At 46.8% G+C, this 17,004-nt stretch overlaps 1 protein-coding gene across 2 annotated transcripts; it reads left to right on the top strand.

The window, feature by feature from the left end:
• Positions 1 to 416: 416 nt before the first annotated feature.
• apbb1 (amyloid beta (A4) precursor protein-binding, family B, member 1 (Fe65)) lies at positions 417 to 12,577 on the top strand. 2 transcript variants are annotated; one of them, XM_084466764.1, is made up of 13 exons: positions 417 to 547; positions 1,157 to 1,810; positions 2,724 to 2,929; positions 3,094 to 3,153; positions 3,693 to 3,769; positions 3,943 to 4,009; positions 5,332 to 5,478; positions 6,293 to 6,420; positions 6,925 to 7,039; positions 7,210 to 7,366; positions 7,462 to 7,577; positions 8,598 to 8,774; positions 9,491 to 12,577. In XM_084466764.1, exons 2-13 carry the CDS (start codon positions 1,180 to 1,182, stop codon positions 9,644 to 9,646), a joined length of 2,037 nt encoding a protein of 678 aa, XP_084322890.1. In that variant the 5' UTR covers positions 417 to 547; positions 1,157 to 1,179; the 3' UTR covers positions 9,647 to 12,577. The 2 variants fall into 2 exon arrangements, with proteins under 2 accessions (XP_084322890.1, XP_084322889.1); XM_084466763.1 differs by having other exon boundaries at positions 5,329 to 5,478.
• The last annotated feature ends 4,427 nt before the right edge of the window (positions 12,578 to 17,004 follow it).

Below are 17,004 nucleotides of genomic sequence, written 5' to 3'. Positions count from 1 at the left end.
TGTCCCTGATTTAAACTGTCAATGTCAAGGACACTGCCATTTTGTTTAATACGGGGAACAGAACAGAAATATGCTACAAATAAACTTTTATACAAAATATACTTTTATACCTACTAAATATACTAAATTTTGGATTACAGCTAGAAATACAACTAAATGCTCTAGATAAGTTACACAAGACACACATAAAACATTTCTATCTTAAGAAATGTAAGTATATTTAATTAAACACTTTTAAAACACCACACAGATCTCCATCTGTGTGTGAGGGGTGGTGGGTTTACTGCTAGCTCTGCCAGTACAGCCACCTCACACATCCCTGTGTTTAGCAGTGTGTAGTAGGCCTGCACGCTGGATGCCTTCAGTACTGTGGTGCTGTCCCAGAGCGGCACGGGGCGTGACGCATCTCTGACGCACGGTCAGCCTCCATCGCTAGACGACCCAGCTGACAAACACCACCTAGAAACCAAAGCAGCTACCTCGATGTGCGGAAATATGTAGTTCATATCTACACGGGATTAAAATAAGGGGGCTTTAACGGAGATTGGTGAGTAAAACAAACGCCTTCCACACGGAGGTATCGGTGTGACCGTGGGGATCGGTCGTTCTTTGGTGTAATTCGTAGGTTAGCTTAGCTAGCGTTAGCTACGGAGCGATGATGGCGGAGGAGGCTGCTGCCCGTTAGGTGTTAAGGCCGAGCTACACAATCCTTGCTTTGTATTGTTCGGTGTCATGTCTCGGTTCTGCTTATGAATACACTACTGGGTTAGGAAACGATCGATAGTGAAATAAATCTGAATATTACAAGGTGCCGTGCTGGCAGATATGCCATGGATTGGTGGAGGTGAGGTTACCGATGGAGGAGAAAGCGTGAGGCTGAAGGCGCTTGCGGCCACGCAAACACAAGACACGATTATGAGGCGAACTTTGGTGCGGGGAGCGACCAGAACCAGGGCCGTACAACCCCCGGTGCATGGTAGTCAGTACGCAGTGACCTAACAGCTACTAGTATAATGAAGACATGCGTAAACCCGACCGTCCCGTGAAAGTGAAAACACAACTTCGATCGTGGCGTTATAGGATTTAATCCCTTTTTGTTTAATACATCTGACGATTAAACCATCCTAACGCTTATCTCTAATCTTATCTCCCCTAGAGCTGTTGAATGGTGAGGCTACCATGGGTGGCCATGACGATGACATGTCATATGCAATCAATAAACAAAAGCAGGACGAGGAGCTCAAGAACAACCTGAATGACAGCGGCCACTGGGTGGACCAGGAGTCCACCGGCAACAACGCCAAATGGGTCAAAGAAGGACGCAACCAGCTGCGCAAAGTAGCCAAGGACCAAGACCACAACTGCAATATCAACCAGAATGGCAACGAGGAGGACTTCCTCCTCCACAAGCTCTCCACCGAGGGAGAGCAACAGGGGGTGCAGGGCAAGTCCCCAAAGACCACCATCATCCCCGACCTGAATGATGAGGAGTCCTCCAAAGTCCTCATCGACTCCCTGGAGGCCCCAGAGGAGGAGGAAGAGCGAAAGGAGGACGACAAAGAGAAGGAGGAGGAGAAGTCTGAGGAGGACGAGGAGGAGGATGAGTCCAGCGTAGCGGAAGGGGAGCGGGCGGAGGAGGAGCAGCGCAGCGACACGGAGTCCCAGAGCGAGGGGGCCGCGGTGGGGAGGAACACCTGCCTGCTGTTCTCCAACGTGAGCGGGACGCCCAGCGATGAGGAGGCCAGCTGGCCGGCGCTGTCCCAGGAGGCCACCGACCAGGCCCCCGACAGCACCCCCAACGGCAACAGAGGTACGCCCGCGGCGGCGCCCCCCCGTGCTGCGGAGGGCTCAGCCCGGTGTTGTAGAGTCATTTTATAGGCCTGCTTAGGGAAGGGCATACTGCAGTGGATCAGGCACCGTATCCTCAGCTTAGAGATGCCAGCACCCCACTTAGTGAGCCCCTTGTGTGGGGTTAACGGTGCTGTGAAGGATTGCTGACTAATGAATTATAAATTTGTCGATACAGGGGTAGATTGCAAATGTTATTGAAAAGGTTTCTGTAAAGATCATCAGACTGGTCTCTAAAATGTTCAGGCCTTGAAATGCATTCACAGGCCGAAGTTAGTGAGGAGCTACTGGGTTCAATCCCCAATGCCGCACAGCCACCTGTAGGCACCCTTTAGCAAGATGCCGAACTCCTTGCCTGCTCCTTTTGTGACCTTTCTTCACTAAATCACATTGGTTGAACGTATCTGCTAACTAAGTGATGGAGGAATAAGTCTTCTTATTTTTCTATTCAAATAACGTTTGTTCATTTGTTGGCTTTTAGTATGTGGCAAGCATTTATGTTTTCTATCATTATGCAAATATTGCTCTCTCAATTAGACCATTTCCTTGTGACTATTTATGGGATGAAATGGGCATGTTTTATTTTGAAAGGTGGTAGTTTGGTCTTCTTCTACCTTCACAAACCATCTATTGGCATATTATTAGACATTTCATTGTGCCAAACATCAAGTTGAATTCATTCACACACAAGAAGATATTGAGATCTTTACATCAAGGATGTGTACAAATACGTTAGACATTCTGATGGTACATTTCCTTCGTCCTCCACTCAGAGACACGGCACCATTTATGTTGTGAGTTGTGCGTTTGTGAGTCTATGATGTAGATGTGTGACATAGTGCAGTACAGCCTCATCGTTTCCTCTGTCCTCCCAGATTCCTTCTGGGAGTCCAACGCCTTCGAGACGGACACGGACCTGCCCTCCGGCTGGATGAGGGTGCGGGACACCTCGGGGACCTACTACTGGCACATCCCCACCGGCACCACCCAGTGGGAGCCCCCCTCGGCCCAGGACAAGCTGGGGGACTGCGTCATGTCCTCCAGCATGTCCCTGGAGACCACCCCCTGCGAGGAGCAAGAGGTGAGGCGCACGCACGCACACACACATGCACGCACACACACACGCACACACGCACGCACACACACTTGATTTTATTGGACCAATCAAGAGACATGGCTGTATGTTTAGTAATATATATCATATTAGGTGCTGCCATGTGTCTTAACCTCTGGTCTGTCTTCCAGGAGCCGTGGGTTCATCTTTCCCATCCTGATGAAGGAGCCTCTGATGCAGAGCTGTGGAAGGTTTGTTTACCATCAGCATTCATCTGTAGAAAATGTGTCAATCGCTCATCCTCAAATCCTCTCATTTCCAACGACTTATAGTGGATTGTATGAGTAAGCCACGGTGTAATCGGGACAGGTTTTAGAGAGATGGATCAGTCTAGACGGGTTGTGTTTTCCTCTGTAACCTCCGGCCTGTGCTGTGCCGTCACTATGAGATCTTTATAGAGAAAGACACTGGTCACTTAAGGCAGTAAATAAGATTGACATTACATGCGTCTCTGTATGAACTGCCCAGTTCCTCGTAACCAAGGAGTTAATAAGAAGTGTTGCAGACAGTGGCTCCAGGCTACTGATGTTCTTTGAAACAGACAGATACAATGCAGCAGAGCAATCAATCGTGTGTGTGTGTGTGTGTGTGTGTGTGTGTGTGGGTGTGGGCGTGGGCGTGGGCGTATTAAACATTCTACTGCTCCTTCCGTCTAACATTGATTAAAACCAACATAGTTTGGTCAGAGTTGAATCCACAGCGAGTCATCCTCCCTGTTCTTCTCCTGCAGGAGGCCGAGGTGACCTCCGACCAGAGCTTAAAGGAGTTTGAGGGGGCAACGCTGCGCTACGCATCCATCAACCTAAAGTAGGTCGCGGTGGAGCCAATTAAATGCTGTGACTCATGCAGAAGAAACAGTGTTCCTAGGCCTTCTGTGTGTTTGCAACTATAACTATTCCTAACGTGTGTGTGTGTGTGTGTGTGTGTGTGTGTCTGTGTGTCTGTGTGTGTGTGTGTTGTCACTCTCTTCCTCTGCGCAGCTACAACTGTTCCCAGTCTGAGGAAGAGCTGAAGCTCCGGCCCCTCTGCACAGATCTTGAGTCCAAGGTACACAGACCCCTGGCACAGGGAAATGCTCTCTGAAACATAACACAGAGAAATGCTCTCCGAAACATAAATATATACACAATGTAGGCTCATCCAGTCCCTGTTACTTCCACCGGTACACCTGGGCCATCAGTAACCTTGAATTGGATCATTTCAAGTTCATGCATCCCTGCTTGCATTCAGCCGTCACTCTTATGTTGTAACCCGAGTACACATACTTTTGTACCTTATGGCCGCATGAATTATTAATCATTAAAGACCGGGTAAACCAAGAATAATTATGGGTTTTGAGTTTATAATACCACAGGAAAATATATTATTAACCACCCTGCCAAATTTGAAGGACTAAAAAAATCGCGAAGTATATAAAATTATGCTTCAAAGTTGATGAAAAATGAGCAGTAATCCCTGGCTCAGGACGGTGGGGGCGTGTGCGCTGCAGGCCAGGAAACCACGCCCATCACCGGAGAGAGACCGTCTTCGGTCGGAAACTTAAATAAAGTAAACGAACCGTTAACGTTACGTTTCCCACTGTGGCATCCAGGGAAGATGCACCAACGAGGTTGAAGAGGCATAACGGGCAAGCTAGCTGCAAACTGACAATTCAAACCAGACTCGTGAGCGGTAAAACCATAGACGGGTGAAACCACAGAATGCTAGTGCGCGGTTAATGTATTTATACCTAGAGGGCAGCAGGGGGCGGGTCTACATCGAAGACCGCTTTACGTAAAGCGGTCTTCGATGTAGACCCGCCCATTTTAAACCTGCACACAGAACATTCTCTGAGGCCTAGCTCCTCAAGGAAATGATGAATGGGAAAAATATTTTTTACATGTTTTGAGGGACACATTTAAGGCCTAATTAATATGATAAGAAGAAAAATACTGAATTTGGTTTACCCGGTCTTTAATGAATGTTGGTGATTCTGGGATAGATGTGTACCGAGCGATCATTAGGAAGCGCTCCACAAACAAAGGCTGTTGGTGGGCTTCATAGATGGATGGACAGGATGGTTTGTTTTTCATCCCTGGGGGGAAATGAAGCAGCAGGCACCGGCACAACGATGAACAATAATAAAACATGAATTTAGAACACAGATGATCGGTTAACATCTTAAACATCTGTGTCAACAACAGACAACCACCCCCCCCCCCCCACCCATCCTATTCTAACTGGACTGTCTCCTTTGTTCCCCGGGCCTGTGGCTCATCCTGTGCACCCCACCCACCCAACCCTCCCTCCCTCCACCCCACCCACCCAACCCTCCCTCCCTCCACCCACCCTCCCTCCCTCCCCCGATGCGGGTGGTGGCATTCCAGCAGTGCTTTGCCGTGCGCTCCCTGGGCTGGGTGGAGATGTCTGAGGACGACATGGCCCCGGGGAAGAGCAGCGTCGCCGTCAACAACTGCATCCGCCAGCTGTCCTACCACAAACACAACCTGCACGACACCGTGGGAATCTGGGGAGAGGTAGGCACGGTGACTGCACGGCCACTGGACCTCTGCTCTCTGAGCGCGGCTCTCGGGTTGTTGGTTCAGCGTCTTTTAAAGAGGCAGGCGGGCGTGACGCCTCAGTGCAGCTGAAGGACCCGGTGTCTTTGTTTTAAAGGTGAACTTGGGCGGTACAATGCCACATCGCCTCGTTTTGAAGGTGAACATGGTCAGGTTCACCTTTTTAAAGAGTCTGTCAGCTGCTGTGTCGATTATTAGATTATGGGCTTATCTTTGCTGGCTCAGCTCTCTGCTGCTACATAATTTGTTTTCCTGCTAGGTGTTCTTCTTCCTGGTGCGTCAATACTTTTGTTTTTCATACTATTTTGTTATGTGGCAGATACTTACTACTACTACTATTACTACTACTACTAATCCATAGTCACCTTTGGTGTATTACGTTCTTATTGGTATTTCTTATTTAATATTCATTAAGGAGCAGGAGACTGCTGCATTGGGTTCCTATAGCCTATAACCTTTTGCTTTGGCTTTTTGGCTGGCAGTCCAAAACCCTAAACACTAGACATTATTATCCTACCTCTTTTATTGGATTAGATAAATTATTAAATTAAGACAAAAATGCAGTGTAACAACCAATACAAGCATTGTTTTCCCTACTCCAAGTGGTTGTAGTGATCTAATGAAATCACTAGATCACCACCATAAGGAGAGCTAGTGGTGAGCTAGTGAAATCACTAGATCTAGTGAAATTTCTAGATCATTACCATAAGGAGAACATGGCTGTCCCTCTTGTCGTGATGGAGGGAAATCATTCCTGTGTCTGCTCGGACAGGGGAAGGATATGCTGATGGTCCTGGAGAACGACACCATGAACCTGATCGACCCGCTGGGCCAGACCCTGCTGCACGCCCAGCCCATCGCCAGCATCCGAGTTTGGGGCGTGGGCCGCGACAACGGCAGGTCAGTCTCCACGAGATGTCATCACAAACACTCATTATCATGCTAGGAATAACACTACGACTTATGTTAAATTAGCATTATATTTTCTTAACAATTGTTGAGTTTAATAGTGGGTGCTTTGTCACCCTTACAGAATTAACCTACTAGCTACTATTTTTGCATACATTTTAAAGTCTACAACCCATGTGTAGTACCTGACTTACTACTGCCATCTGGTGGCGTATAACTTGTACTGCACAATACTGCCTGTGTGTCCCGGAGAAGGTTTCTGATGCCACTGCCTTCTAACACCCGTTCTCTTTCCTCCTTTCATGCTGCGTTTCTCTTTCACCAATAGGGAAAGGTATACTCCCGTGGTCATTCTTTACCGTTGTCTTGTGAAACAAATGTGTCTTTTTTTTTGTTTGGTGCATGTGCTATATATGTGTAGTGTTAGCTATATACACAAGGCTTATGATGTTAAGATTGTGTTGTTAATCTATGCGATATGATTGGCTCCTCCAGGGACTTTGCGTACGTTGCCCGGGACAACCTGACCCAGGTCCTCAAGTGTCACGTGTTCCGCTGTGATTCGCCCGCCAAGAACATCGCCACCAGCCTGCATGAGATGTGCTCCAAGGTCTGCCTCTCGTTCACGTTCACCACTCTGTCTGTCGCTCATTCAGCAGACGCTTTGACCATAAGATCCCCACGTCTGCAGACGTTGGGGAATCGTACACTGTGATTTTGTGAATGTGAATAAATCGCCCTGGTTATGACCGCATGTCCATCTCCCCCCAATACCCCCAGATCATGACCGAGAGGAAGGCCTCCAAGCCAGGCCTGAGCAGGCTCGACTCGGACTCCCCCAGACCCATGGTCCAGGAGTTCCCCGCCCCCAAAAGCGAGCTGTTCCAGCGCTTCCACGTCTACTACCTGGGGAACGTGGCCGTGGCCAAGCCCGTCGGTAAGCAGAGGCCCGGACAGAGAAGGAGTGTTGTTTATTACCTGGAAAAAGTGCAGTCGTTAAACTTTATGTCTGCGTGTGTATCACCCCCCCAGGGGTAGACATGGTGAATGAGGCTCTTGAAGTTGCTATGAATGCGAAAGACAAACAAGACTGGACCCCTGTCTCTGTCAACGTGGCCCCGGCTACCCTCACCATACTCTCAAGACAGGTAAAAACATACTGATTATACTCTCAAGACAGGTAAAAACATACTGATTATACTCTCAAGACAGGTAAAAACATACTGATTATACTCTCAAGACAGGTAAAAACATACTGATTATACTCTCAACACAGGTAAAACCTACTCTGGTCATACTCTCAACACGGGTAAAAACTACTCTGATAATAATCTCAAGACTGGTAAAACTACTGACTATACTCTCAAGACATAAAAATGATTATTCTCTCAGGATAGGTAAAACATGCTCTCACCATACTCTCAAAACAGGTAAAAACAAGCGCTCAATATACTCTCAATCTATAATGTCAAATTATAAAACGGGTGGCTTAAATCAAGCGATCTGATTGGTTCCCAACTGTTGTATATTGAGTGTATACACACAGCTATGACGCCCGTTCAGTTTACAGAGTTAAGTATCACTCCGCACCTAACTTGAACTGTTGTTTATTTATATATAAAAGCAATAGCATAGTTCACTGAAGCCTAAAAATATGTTGATTGCTGGAGAGGGTGGAAATGTTGTAAAGCAATAGGCACACGGTGAGTGAACTCGATAGTAGGCTAAATTGCCGGCGAACCAAGCTACCGTCTCTAGCCTAGCCTTCTCTCTGAAGGACGCTACAGTGTGTTGCATAGCAACCGCCGTACACTTTGCAGGCAGCCAGGAAGGGGGTCGCCGTCCCTCCGCTGCGCGTCGGGATGGACAACGCCCCTTAACTGTGGTATAATGAGCGTATACCACAGCCTGTCGTGATCTATTGCTTAAATATACTATACCAAAATATACTTAGTATAATGTGCAGGTAAAAACATATCCTCGCTAGACTCTCACTATACTGTACAGGTATAAACATACACTCACTCTATCAAGACAGGTAAACATTCTCACTATACTCTCAAGACAGGTCAAATACACTCAGGTTAAAACAGTTGCTATCGTCCTGGGAGCACCAGAGCGTCCGGTGTTGAGCGGGAGAGCCGCTAACCCTCGTGTTTCTCCTCCAGACGGAGGAGGTGCTGTCAGAGAACCGCGTGCGCTTCCTGTCCTTCATGGGCGTGGGGAAGGACGTCCACTCCTTCGCCTTCATCATGGCGGAGGGCCCGCGCGACTTCATCTGCCACATGTTCTGGTGTGAGCCCAACGCCGCCAGCCTGAGTGAGGCGGTGCAGGCCGCCTGCATGGTGAGTAACGTCACCATCATCATCATCATCACCTTCACCACATACAGGATGCACAGGGAGACCGGAGGGTGGATGCTCACAGGATGGGGCAAAAACAACAGTAACTAATGTACAATAAAGAGAAGTGACAGTACAGTAAAACGGTGTTGCTACTTTGTATTGTAAATACTGTTACTGGGCTGGATGGATAGATGGATGGGGGATAGAGCTGTTGTTTTATTAATGTGACTTCAATTGACATTTCACAACCAGAGAAGTTGATCTCGATGAATATTTAATGCAGTCTCACAGTCCTCCTTCCTCTCTGTTAGAAGCCGTGTGAATGTGAGGGAGCTCATCAATATGGAAAGAAAGCATGATCCTTCCATTCAGAGTATGAATCAATACTTCAGAATACAAGTGATTATTACTCTGATGTAGGGCAGGTGTCTGTCTGCTTTAGGGAGGTGCTCTGGGCCATCTGATAATGGCAATGTATTATTACAGTCATAATAGTAAAACATGTCTGTGATTCATTAAGCAACTAGTTATGTACTCCTTATAACCATAATTATAACCTATCACAGGGTAGAATGCATGAAGAACCAGCCTACCCTCTGGCAGGTTGTGTCGGTAGGTTAGATGGTTTAAAAAAGCATCTCCTTAACTGTGTGTGTGTGTGTGTGTGTGTGTGTGTGTGTCTGTGTCTGTGTCTGTGTCTGTCCCCGGTCCCACAGCTCCGCTACCAGAAGTGTCTGGACGCGCGGCCCCCCAGCCTCGCCTCCTGCCTGCCCACCCCCCCGGCCGACTCGGTGGCACGCCGCGTCAAGAAGGGGGTCCAGAGTCTACTGGGCAGCTTCAAGAGCTACAAGGCTGCACCCCAGTCCCCCTGAGGACCTGAGGGAGGCCACCCTCACGGCTCCCATAACCTCCTCCTCAACTCCCCAAGTATCTCTCCCTCCTCCTCCTCCTCCTCCTCCTCATGCTTCTCTCACTGTTCTGCCTTACAAGTTGAACCCCATACACTCCCCCACTCACACAACTTATACACACCTTGATACACACCTTGATACACACACACACACACACACACACACACACACACACACACACACACACACACACACACACACACACACACACACACACACACACACACACACACACACACACACACACTCACTCCCCCCCTACTACATCCCCACTTTGTCTAGTCGTTAGTGTAGAACATGAAGCGATGGTGAGGTCTTTTCCTCCTTTTAACCCGTAACTGTCCTCAAGCCCTCCACTCCAAATGAATGAGCTTCGGCACCTTTTTATTCTTCTTACTTTTCAGTGGGATTCTTTGTGCGAGTTTAACTATTTTTGTGTTTTAACAGAAACATGCTAAGAATGTTGGATATGGATGTAATGTATTCTCTCGCCACGGCGCAGAGAACGGAGCTCGATTACAGAGCTCGCTAGATTCACCTTCCCATAAATCATCTCACTCCTCCCGTTCCATTGTGCCGTTTTTTGCTGCGTTCACACTACAGGGTAGAAAATGTCCCGCGACTTATTCCCGGGACACGGACCCCGATTCTTTTAGTGCAATGGGAACCGCCATAAACACACGCCCTCTGATTTAGTACCATGGCTCTTTTTTTTTGTCTTCTGCCACCGCGCCCCCCCCCGTTTCATTTTGTTCAGATTAACTGCCAAAAACTGACCACTAACGTTAAGCCGTGACCTTCACTAATGTAACTCCCTTATCTCCAGATAACTGCAGTGTCATCACTTCCTAACCCGGGTTACACGTGTCGTAACATTAACGCCAGACATCTGTAAAAAGGAATGAGTGACACTATGTATGTCTGCGTGCTGCATGCTTACCCCAGCGCCTTGCCTTGCCCTTCTCCACGCAATGCATTTTTAGTCTTCCAAAGAATCATCATCCGCGTCGAATCGACCGACCGTTCGAGAGCTCTCTCCATCTGTGTGAACGCCCCCCACCCCCCCCCCCACGTCACCGAGTTCAGAGGGCGAAGCATGTGCAATATTATATAAATCAGATTTATCCCCCCTTTTGCATCTGACGAGTTCCACACACACACAATGTACCTGATAGCCATCCGCTGGCGTGGTGTATAAGGAATAGTAATAATAGAACCACAGACTCCGTGCCAGCCTCCACAGACATCTCCCCCCCCCCCCCCCCCCCATCCTCACTGACTAGTACTGTAGAACAGCGTCTCTCCACTAAAGCTGCATGCTCCTAGGGCGTAGAGGTCTTATCAGGGGGGTCTGACCGCGGCGGTCCTAGCGCTATAGACCCGTTTGTGTGTATCCTAGTAGAACGTGTATGTGCTTGTGTGCGTGTGTGTGTGTGTGTGTGTGTGTGTGTGTGTGTGTGTGTGGTGTAAAACAGGGGGTGTGTGTCGGTGGTAGTGTCGTCGTCAGTGTCCGCTAGGCATGTCCCTCTCTCGTTGGAGTGTCGGTGTATTTACAGTATGGGCTGTTGAGTAGTGCTAGTGGCTTAGCTTCCCCCCCCCCCTCCGCCGGCCCCCCTCTTTAGACTGCGTGTTTAGAGCCCCTCGCTGTCCTATGATTTACAAAGGGTGGACTCGCAGAGGACCTCTTCTTTGACGGTTTACACTTTTACTCTTTTGTTTATTTTGTTGTTTTTTTCCCGCCAAGGCTCCGGGTCGACTCTGGCCTCGGTTATGTCAAGAATTGTATTTTGTATTTTTTGTTTGCAAACACTAAAACAAATGTACACTACTCTCCTGGCAAGTTCCACATGCTTGCTTCGTAGATTTAGTTTTTATTAAACGAAACAAGATATATATATCGATACGTAAATACTGCAAAGGTGTGTTTTAGGTTGCTTGTGTGTGTTTTGTGTATTTAGCGATGTAGAAATAGCCGTGTAAAGTAAAAAAAGGAGGAAAAAAAAAAAAAGACAGTTTGAAGATTTGGTTTCGACTTCCCGGTATTGCGTTGGCCATGTTGTTAGCTTGCTTCTGTAACTCCCTCTGGCTGAGTAATATCAATAAATGTATGAATACGCAAAATACATTAAAAAAATATGTATTTTATAACATTGTATTTTAAGTACTAAACGTAACGAGATTAATTGCAGTAAAAACAAGAGAAAAGTGATGCCTTTTGATTTAGACTGCCAACTATTATGGAAAATACATGTGTGTGGACTGTGTGTGGTGGTGATGATGGCTGGTTCATCCTGTGTGCATGGGTCAGCCGACGCACCCCAGGTGTGCAGCCTCACCCAGCCCCAGAGAACTAATCAGACTGCCTCGCGCCAGGGGAGGCTGCTCGAAGCAGCCACCATCCACACACACACACACACGCACACACACTGTTGTCCGAAAAGTACACATTCTGCCTGTAACCTCCAGAGTGGAGTTTCTCTAGCCAAGATGCGAGACACCGTTTTTATAGTCGTGAGAAAGACACTGCATTTTGAATGTTTTGTAGTGAGACAAACGTAGCATTCTGTAATGCACCCTTTTGATTGTGTAACACTGTATCTCATAGCTTAAAGACCTACTGACGGACTCTTGAAATGTGTAACGTGTGAACACTAATTTGAACGTAGACTAATCTCGCCGTAGTCACATGATTCTGCCTTGTCACTCACATGTCCGATCAGAATTGTGTCCCCCCCCCCCCTCTTATCGAGGCGTCGGCACACTCGCACGCTGTCGGCACTAAAGAACAATTATGAACTATTAGCAGATTAATTTATTTCTGTTGATGTAAATTAGGTGTATAAAATATATGTATATAAAAGTCACTGCACAATAAATGTGAACATATCATGGTTTGGCTCGTGTCGTCTGAGTTTCTGTGTGGTCGTGTTGCACGGGCCGGGGTTCGGTGAAGACGGCGGGTGACCCTTCACAGACGGAGGAGCAAAGGGCGTCTCGGAATGAGACATCACTTGAGGAACGTCTCCTGTGGTGATGTGATACGGCGGCGATAGGACCGCTGTCCATCATGGGCTTTATCTCTCGGTGCCAATGTCTCCCGTTAAGATGTACGGCACACTGCAATCCGGCTGCTTTGCATATGTGTATATATAAGAACCTGTTGACTACAGGTTTTCATCATATGTATTGATAGAAGAGCACCTCTCTCACTGCACCTCCCCCCCCCCACCAGCCCTCATATCCCAAGTCCCCTGTTCCCTTTCATGGGTGCAGTGCTGCCCCCACCTGGTGAGTTGAATAAGATAAGATACACTTTATTATCCTTGGAGGGAAATTCGTAAATAATAAATAACAATACAAATGCAGACAATGCATACATATAGGACCCATACATATATATATATATATCATACAACATACAAGAAACACACACACCCGCTGTATTACAATAGGTGGGGCTGCGGCCCCCTGGGAGGGTAGGGCCTGGAGATGAAGGGCTCCTATCTCAAGTGGTATCCTCCGCACCCCCCCCACCCCCACACACTCACAATAATGGTTTCTCCTTAAGACTCCCCTCCCCTTGCGGACAAAGGCTGGGGCTGTAATGGCCTCCTTTTGAAGCGGGGGGGCCTCTTGTACCAAGCTGGTCTATCTACCGCTGGTCATCTGACATCTCACCTGGTTCAAAGTAACCCGGCCGGGGCGGCTATGCAGCGTCATTACCATCAGAGACGTGCTTCGAGGCAGACATTGCAGTACTTTCAAGTTGAAACCACTAGAAACGCTCCCAATAGAGGAATAGAGCTACGGTTGCTAGGGTTACTGACTCACAATGTCAAACCAGCCAGCGTCTTGGCTACCAGCCACACCAGAGTGGGTTTCCTAGTGTTTTGATGATGTACTGTGGAGGTGGCACTCTGATTCACCATGCAGTCCATGAAAGCGCCCCCACCCCCCAAATCCGGGCTCTGTATCACATGGCCGGGAGTAGCAACGTGTGTGTGTGTGTGTGTGTGTGTGTGTGTGTGTGTGTGTGTGTGTGTGTGTGTGTGTGTGTGTGTGTGTGTGTGTGTGTGTGTGTGTGTGTGTGTGTGTGTGTGTGTGTGTGTGGACATGTATTCATTCCACTCTGCTTGTAAACCGTCCCACATCTCCCGGGTGTCAATCTCCATTTGGGTAGTTTGGCCTGTGGAGAAAATAATCACAGTTCTAATTATTCCTACAGCCTAATTATGCATGTCTCATGTGTTTAATGGCGGTTCATTCGAAGTAATGAATGTTTAGTCTTGTGGAACATTGCTTTTCTTCTCATCGCTAGAGGTGTGTGTGTGTGTGTGGCCTCCATCAAATCTTCATTCTAATCATCATCCTACAGGCCAGACAGAGCGATGCCAGAGCAATGTGCATCTTGGACTTGGTACCATGAAACTGGGGGGGATGGCGCCCCCTTCAGGAGAAGCACTCCCTGGCCACCTTGTGTTGCAAGAAGCGCTCTGTTCTCCTTGAATCCTTCTGAAAGCCTGCATTTCCACAGAGAGCGGCCACTCGTACGTTACTTGCACGCTGCTTTATTTTATTTGGTTAGCTTTGTGTCTCTCCCTCCGGCTTTGTCCGAGGTCTCTGCTTCTCCCGTAAACAGGTGAGACTTGGCAGAGCTTCCCGCCTTCGGTGGGGTTTCGGCCAATCAAACACCACGGGAGGTGTGCAAACACAGAGAAGTGGATCAAGTCCAAAGTGGGAGATGGATGTGTTGCAGGGTACGTCAGGCTCCTGCCGCTGTTCAAATAGTCCAGAGGAATTGATAACAGTGATGCATAAAAAAAAACAAGAAATCAGCAGCTCATGAGGCGGACAGAAGTGTGTGTGTGTGTGTGTGTGTGTGTGTGTGCGTGCGTGCGTGCGTGCGTGTGTGCGTGCATGTGCGCCAGCCAGCCAGCCAGCCAGCCAACCAACCAACAGTGTCTGGAGATGCTCAGCGTGGTCCTGAGGAGATCACGGTGTGTGATCTGAAAATGTCCTGTAATTCATTCTGTTCCGGCCAGCTGCAGCCGCCCACCGCCGCTCCCATAATCCCATATCAAGCAGTCCTCCGGCAATCCTAAGCGCTTAGTGGGAGTTCACTCCCGGCGCGTTGGTGGCCCTGCCCGAGAATCTTCCATCACATACACAACAACCCAAGCGCTGAAAGCTGCTGGCTCACTGCCTCCAGTGTGTGGAACACTCAATACATCGATGTGTTGTGTGTGTGTGTGTCACGGTGTTATGAAAACATTCTGAAGCAGCGAAGTCTGAACACAAGCTTTCTTATTGAAAAATGATTCTGTGCTTTGAATCATACATGCTGGCTTTAGCATCTGTAGGGTGAGTATAGTTGTGTGAATCGAGGTAGCTGTTAGGATTGTATTGTTTTATTGGCACATGAAATCAAATAAATTTCAATCGAGCAGCTCATTTCCACAAAGTAATGGTAAAATGAGCTTTTCAACTCGAGATGAATATAAATGTGATTGACATGCATATTTTTTACATGACTTAATTTGCATCTTACCATTTTCAATACACTCGCTGAAATTAGCATTAGAGTTTACAATGTAAATAGTACAGTAGCGGGTACTACATTTCTGGTGGGGTGTGAGTCTGTTAGATAAGCCAATTCGATTACCGTACATAGCTATACATGGATATGTTTTAGTGTGGTTTTAATACCATAATAAGCCATATCAATATATCAGCCCCATTAAGCTTTTTAACTGAGGTCATAAAACACAGTGTGGGGGACTATGGGGCCATGTGTCGCCAGTATGTCGTGCTACCATAAAAATACATGAAATAGATGATCAGCTTTAAAAATAATTAGGGACACCTGCTCTGCAAGCTGATTTAAGAGTAACAAGTAACTTAACGGCTATACTAATGTAGTAAAAAAATAAATCTTATATGCTCTTCTTTTCTGTGTGGTCTTGTTTACATGAATATGAAACAGTCATTGTGGTTTCATCAACTATTGTCTATCTATTAGATCCAGTTAGAAGCTTAGTTAAAAGTTATCAAGGTTAAAACTGAGGAGATCCAGGTAGGCCTACTGGGTTAGTGGTGAGTGGATGGTGGTGGGCTGGATTCTCATGGTAGCGTACCTTTGAATCGTGATTATGGGGGGAATTACAAAACAATGTGGCTATCCTTATTGAAATGAATCATTAAATCATATAAAACCCCCTGAATGGATGCAGTTGAACACGTCTATAAATTATATTATAAATTAAACTTCATCAATTGTATTCTAGGACCGCAGGGTGTGTGGGTTAGTGAGCTAGCAAGGGTTTTGATGTGAGTTTACTGCCTATTTTTTACTGGTAGTAGATGGATTTGATCTTTCCTTCTGAATCTGTATTCTTTCCCTGTTATCGTTATGCTACATTGATGTCGTCCTTTGTGAGTTTTATGTTAAATTCGATACCCTTGTGGTTGATACACTTCAATAAAATCTCTAAACCACTGCATAATGAATTGCATATTTAAGCTTCATCATCGTTACCGAGGTCACTTTGCAGAATGCGTCAAAATATACCAAAAATACATTGCGTGGTGGAACATCGTGGTTTAAATAGAGGATCAGATAGACTCCTTTAAAATATAAACTTTCACACAGACACGTGGTACTTGACAGAATGTTTCCTTTAAACATTCATGGTGCTGCTTTTCAGTAAGCAGAGCTCATTTCTACCAGCTCCAAAAACAAAGAAGACTCAGAGCGCTTGATTTATGCATTTAGATTTCCCCCTGATATTCACGGGGGAAACATATGCAAATGAAGGTGTCTGGCTCCATTAGCGGTGGCTCTCCCTTTTGAAATTCTTCCTTTGTTTTTCCGTGTCAAGGTTCACAAAGTATTTTTTATAAACCTATTTTACGTCGGAGCGGGCGGAAGCACCTGTCGGATGTGGTTAACTTTATGTATTGGCAATTTCAGGTGTTCATGTTTCCGCTGTTTGTATTTACTTTATGCTAATTTAAATGTAATGCTCACAATGACAACGGAGGCATAGCTTAATTATTTTCTTTGCACAGTAGCTGATTAAAGTGGATCGGGTAGAATGGAAACGTTTTTCTTTTTTTCCCTGGCTTTCACAAGAAGATTTTTGGATTTTGTTCTCAAGGTCTAAGAATTGTACCTCTTGCCCACCATTATTTGCACTGATGTACTATTACATTATAACGGAAGCCCTGAGTTTGACTTGTGCTAGACAATTGTGAGCTGCAGTAACAAAGACGTGCGTGAATAGAGTCAGAACTCAGAAGTCATTGCTCTCCGCCTCCCC

The sequence above is a fragment of the Micromesistius poutassou genome (assembly GCF_964030765.1).
Source record: "Micromesistius poutassou genome assembly, chromosome: 4".
NCBI classification, from domain to species: Eukaryota; Metazoa; Chordata; class Actinopteri; order Gadiformes; family Gadidae; genus Micromesistius; species Micromesistius poutassou.
This window is presented reverse-complemented; position numbering and strand designations above follow the sequence as displayed.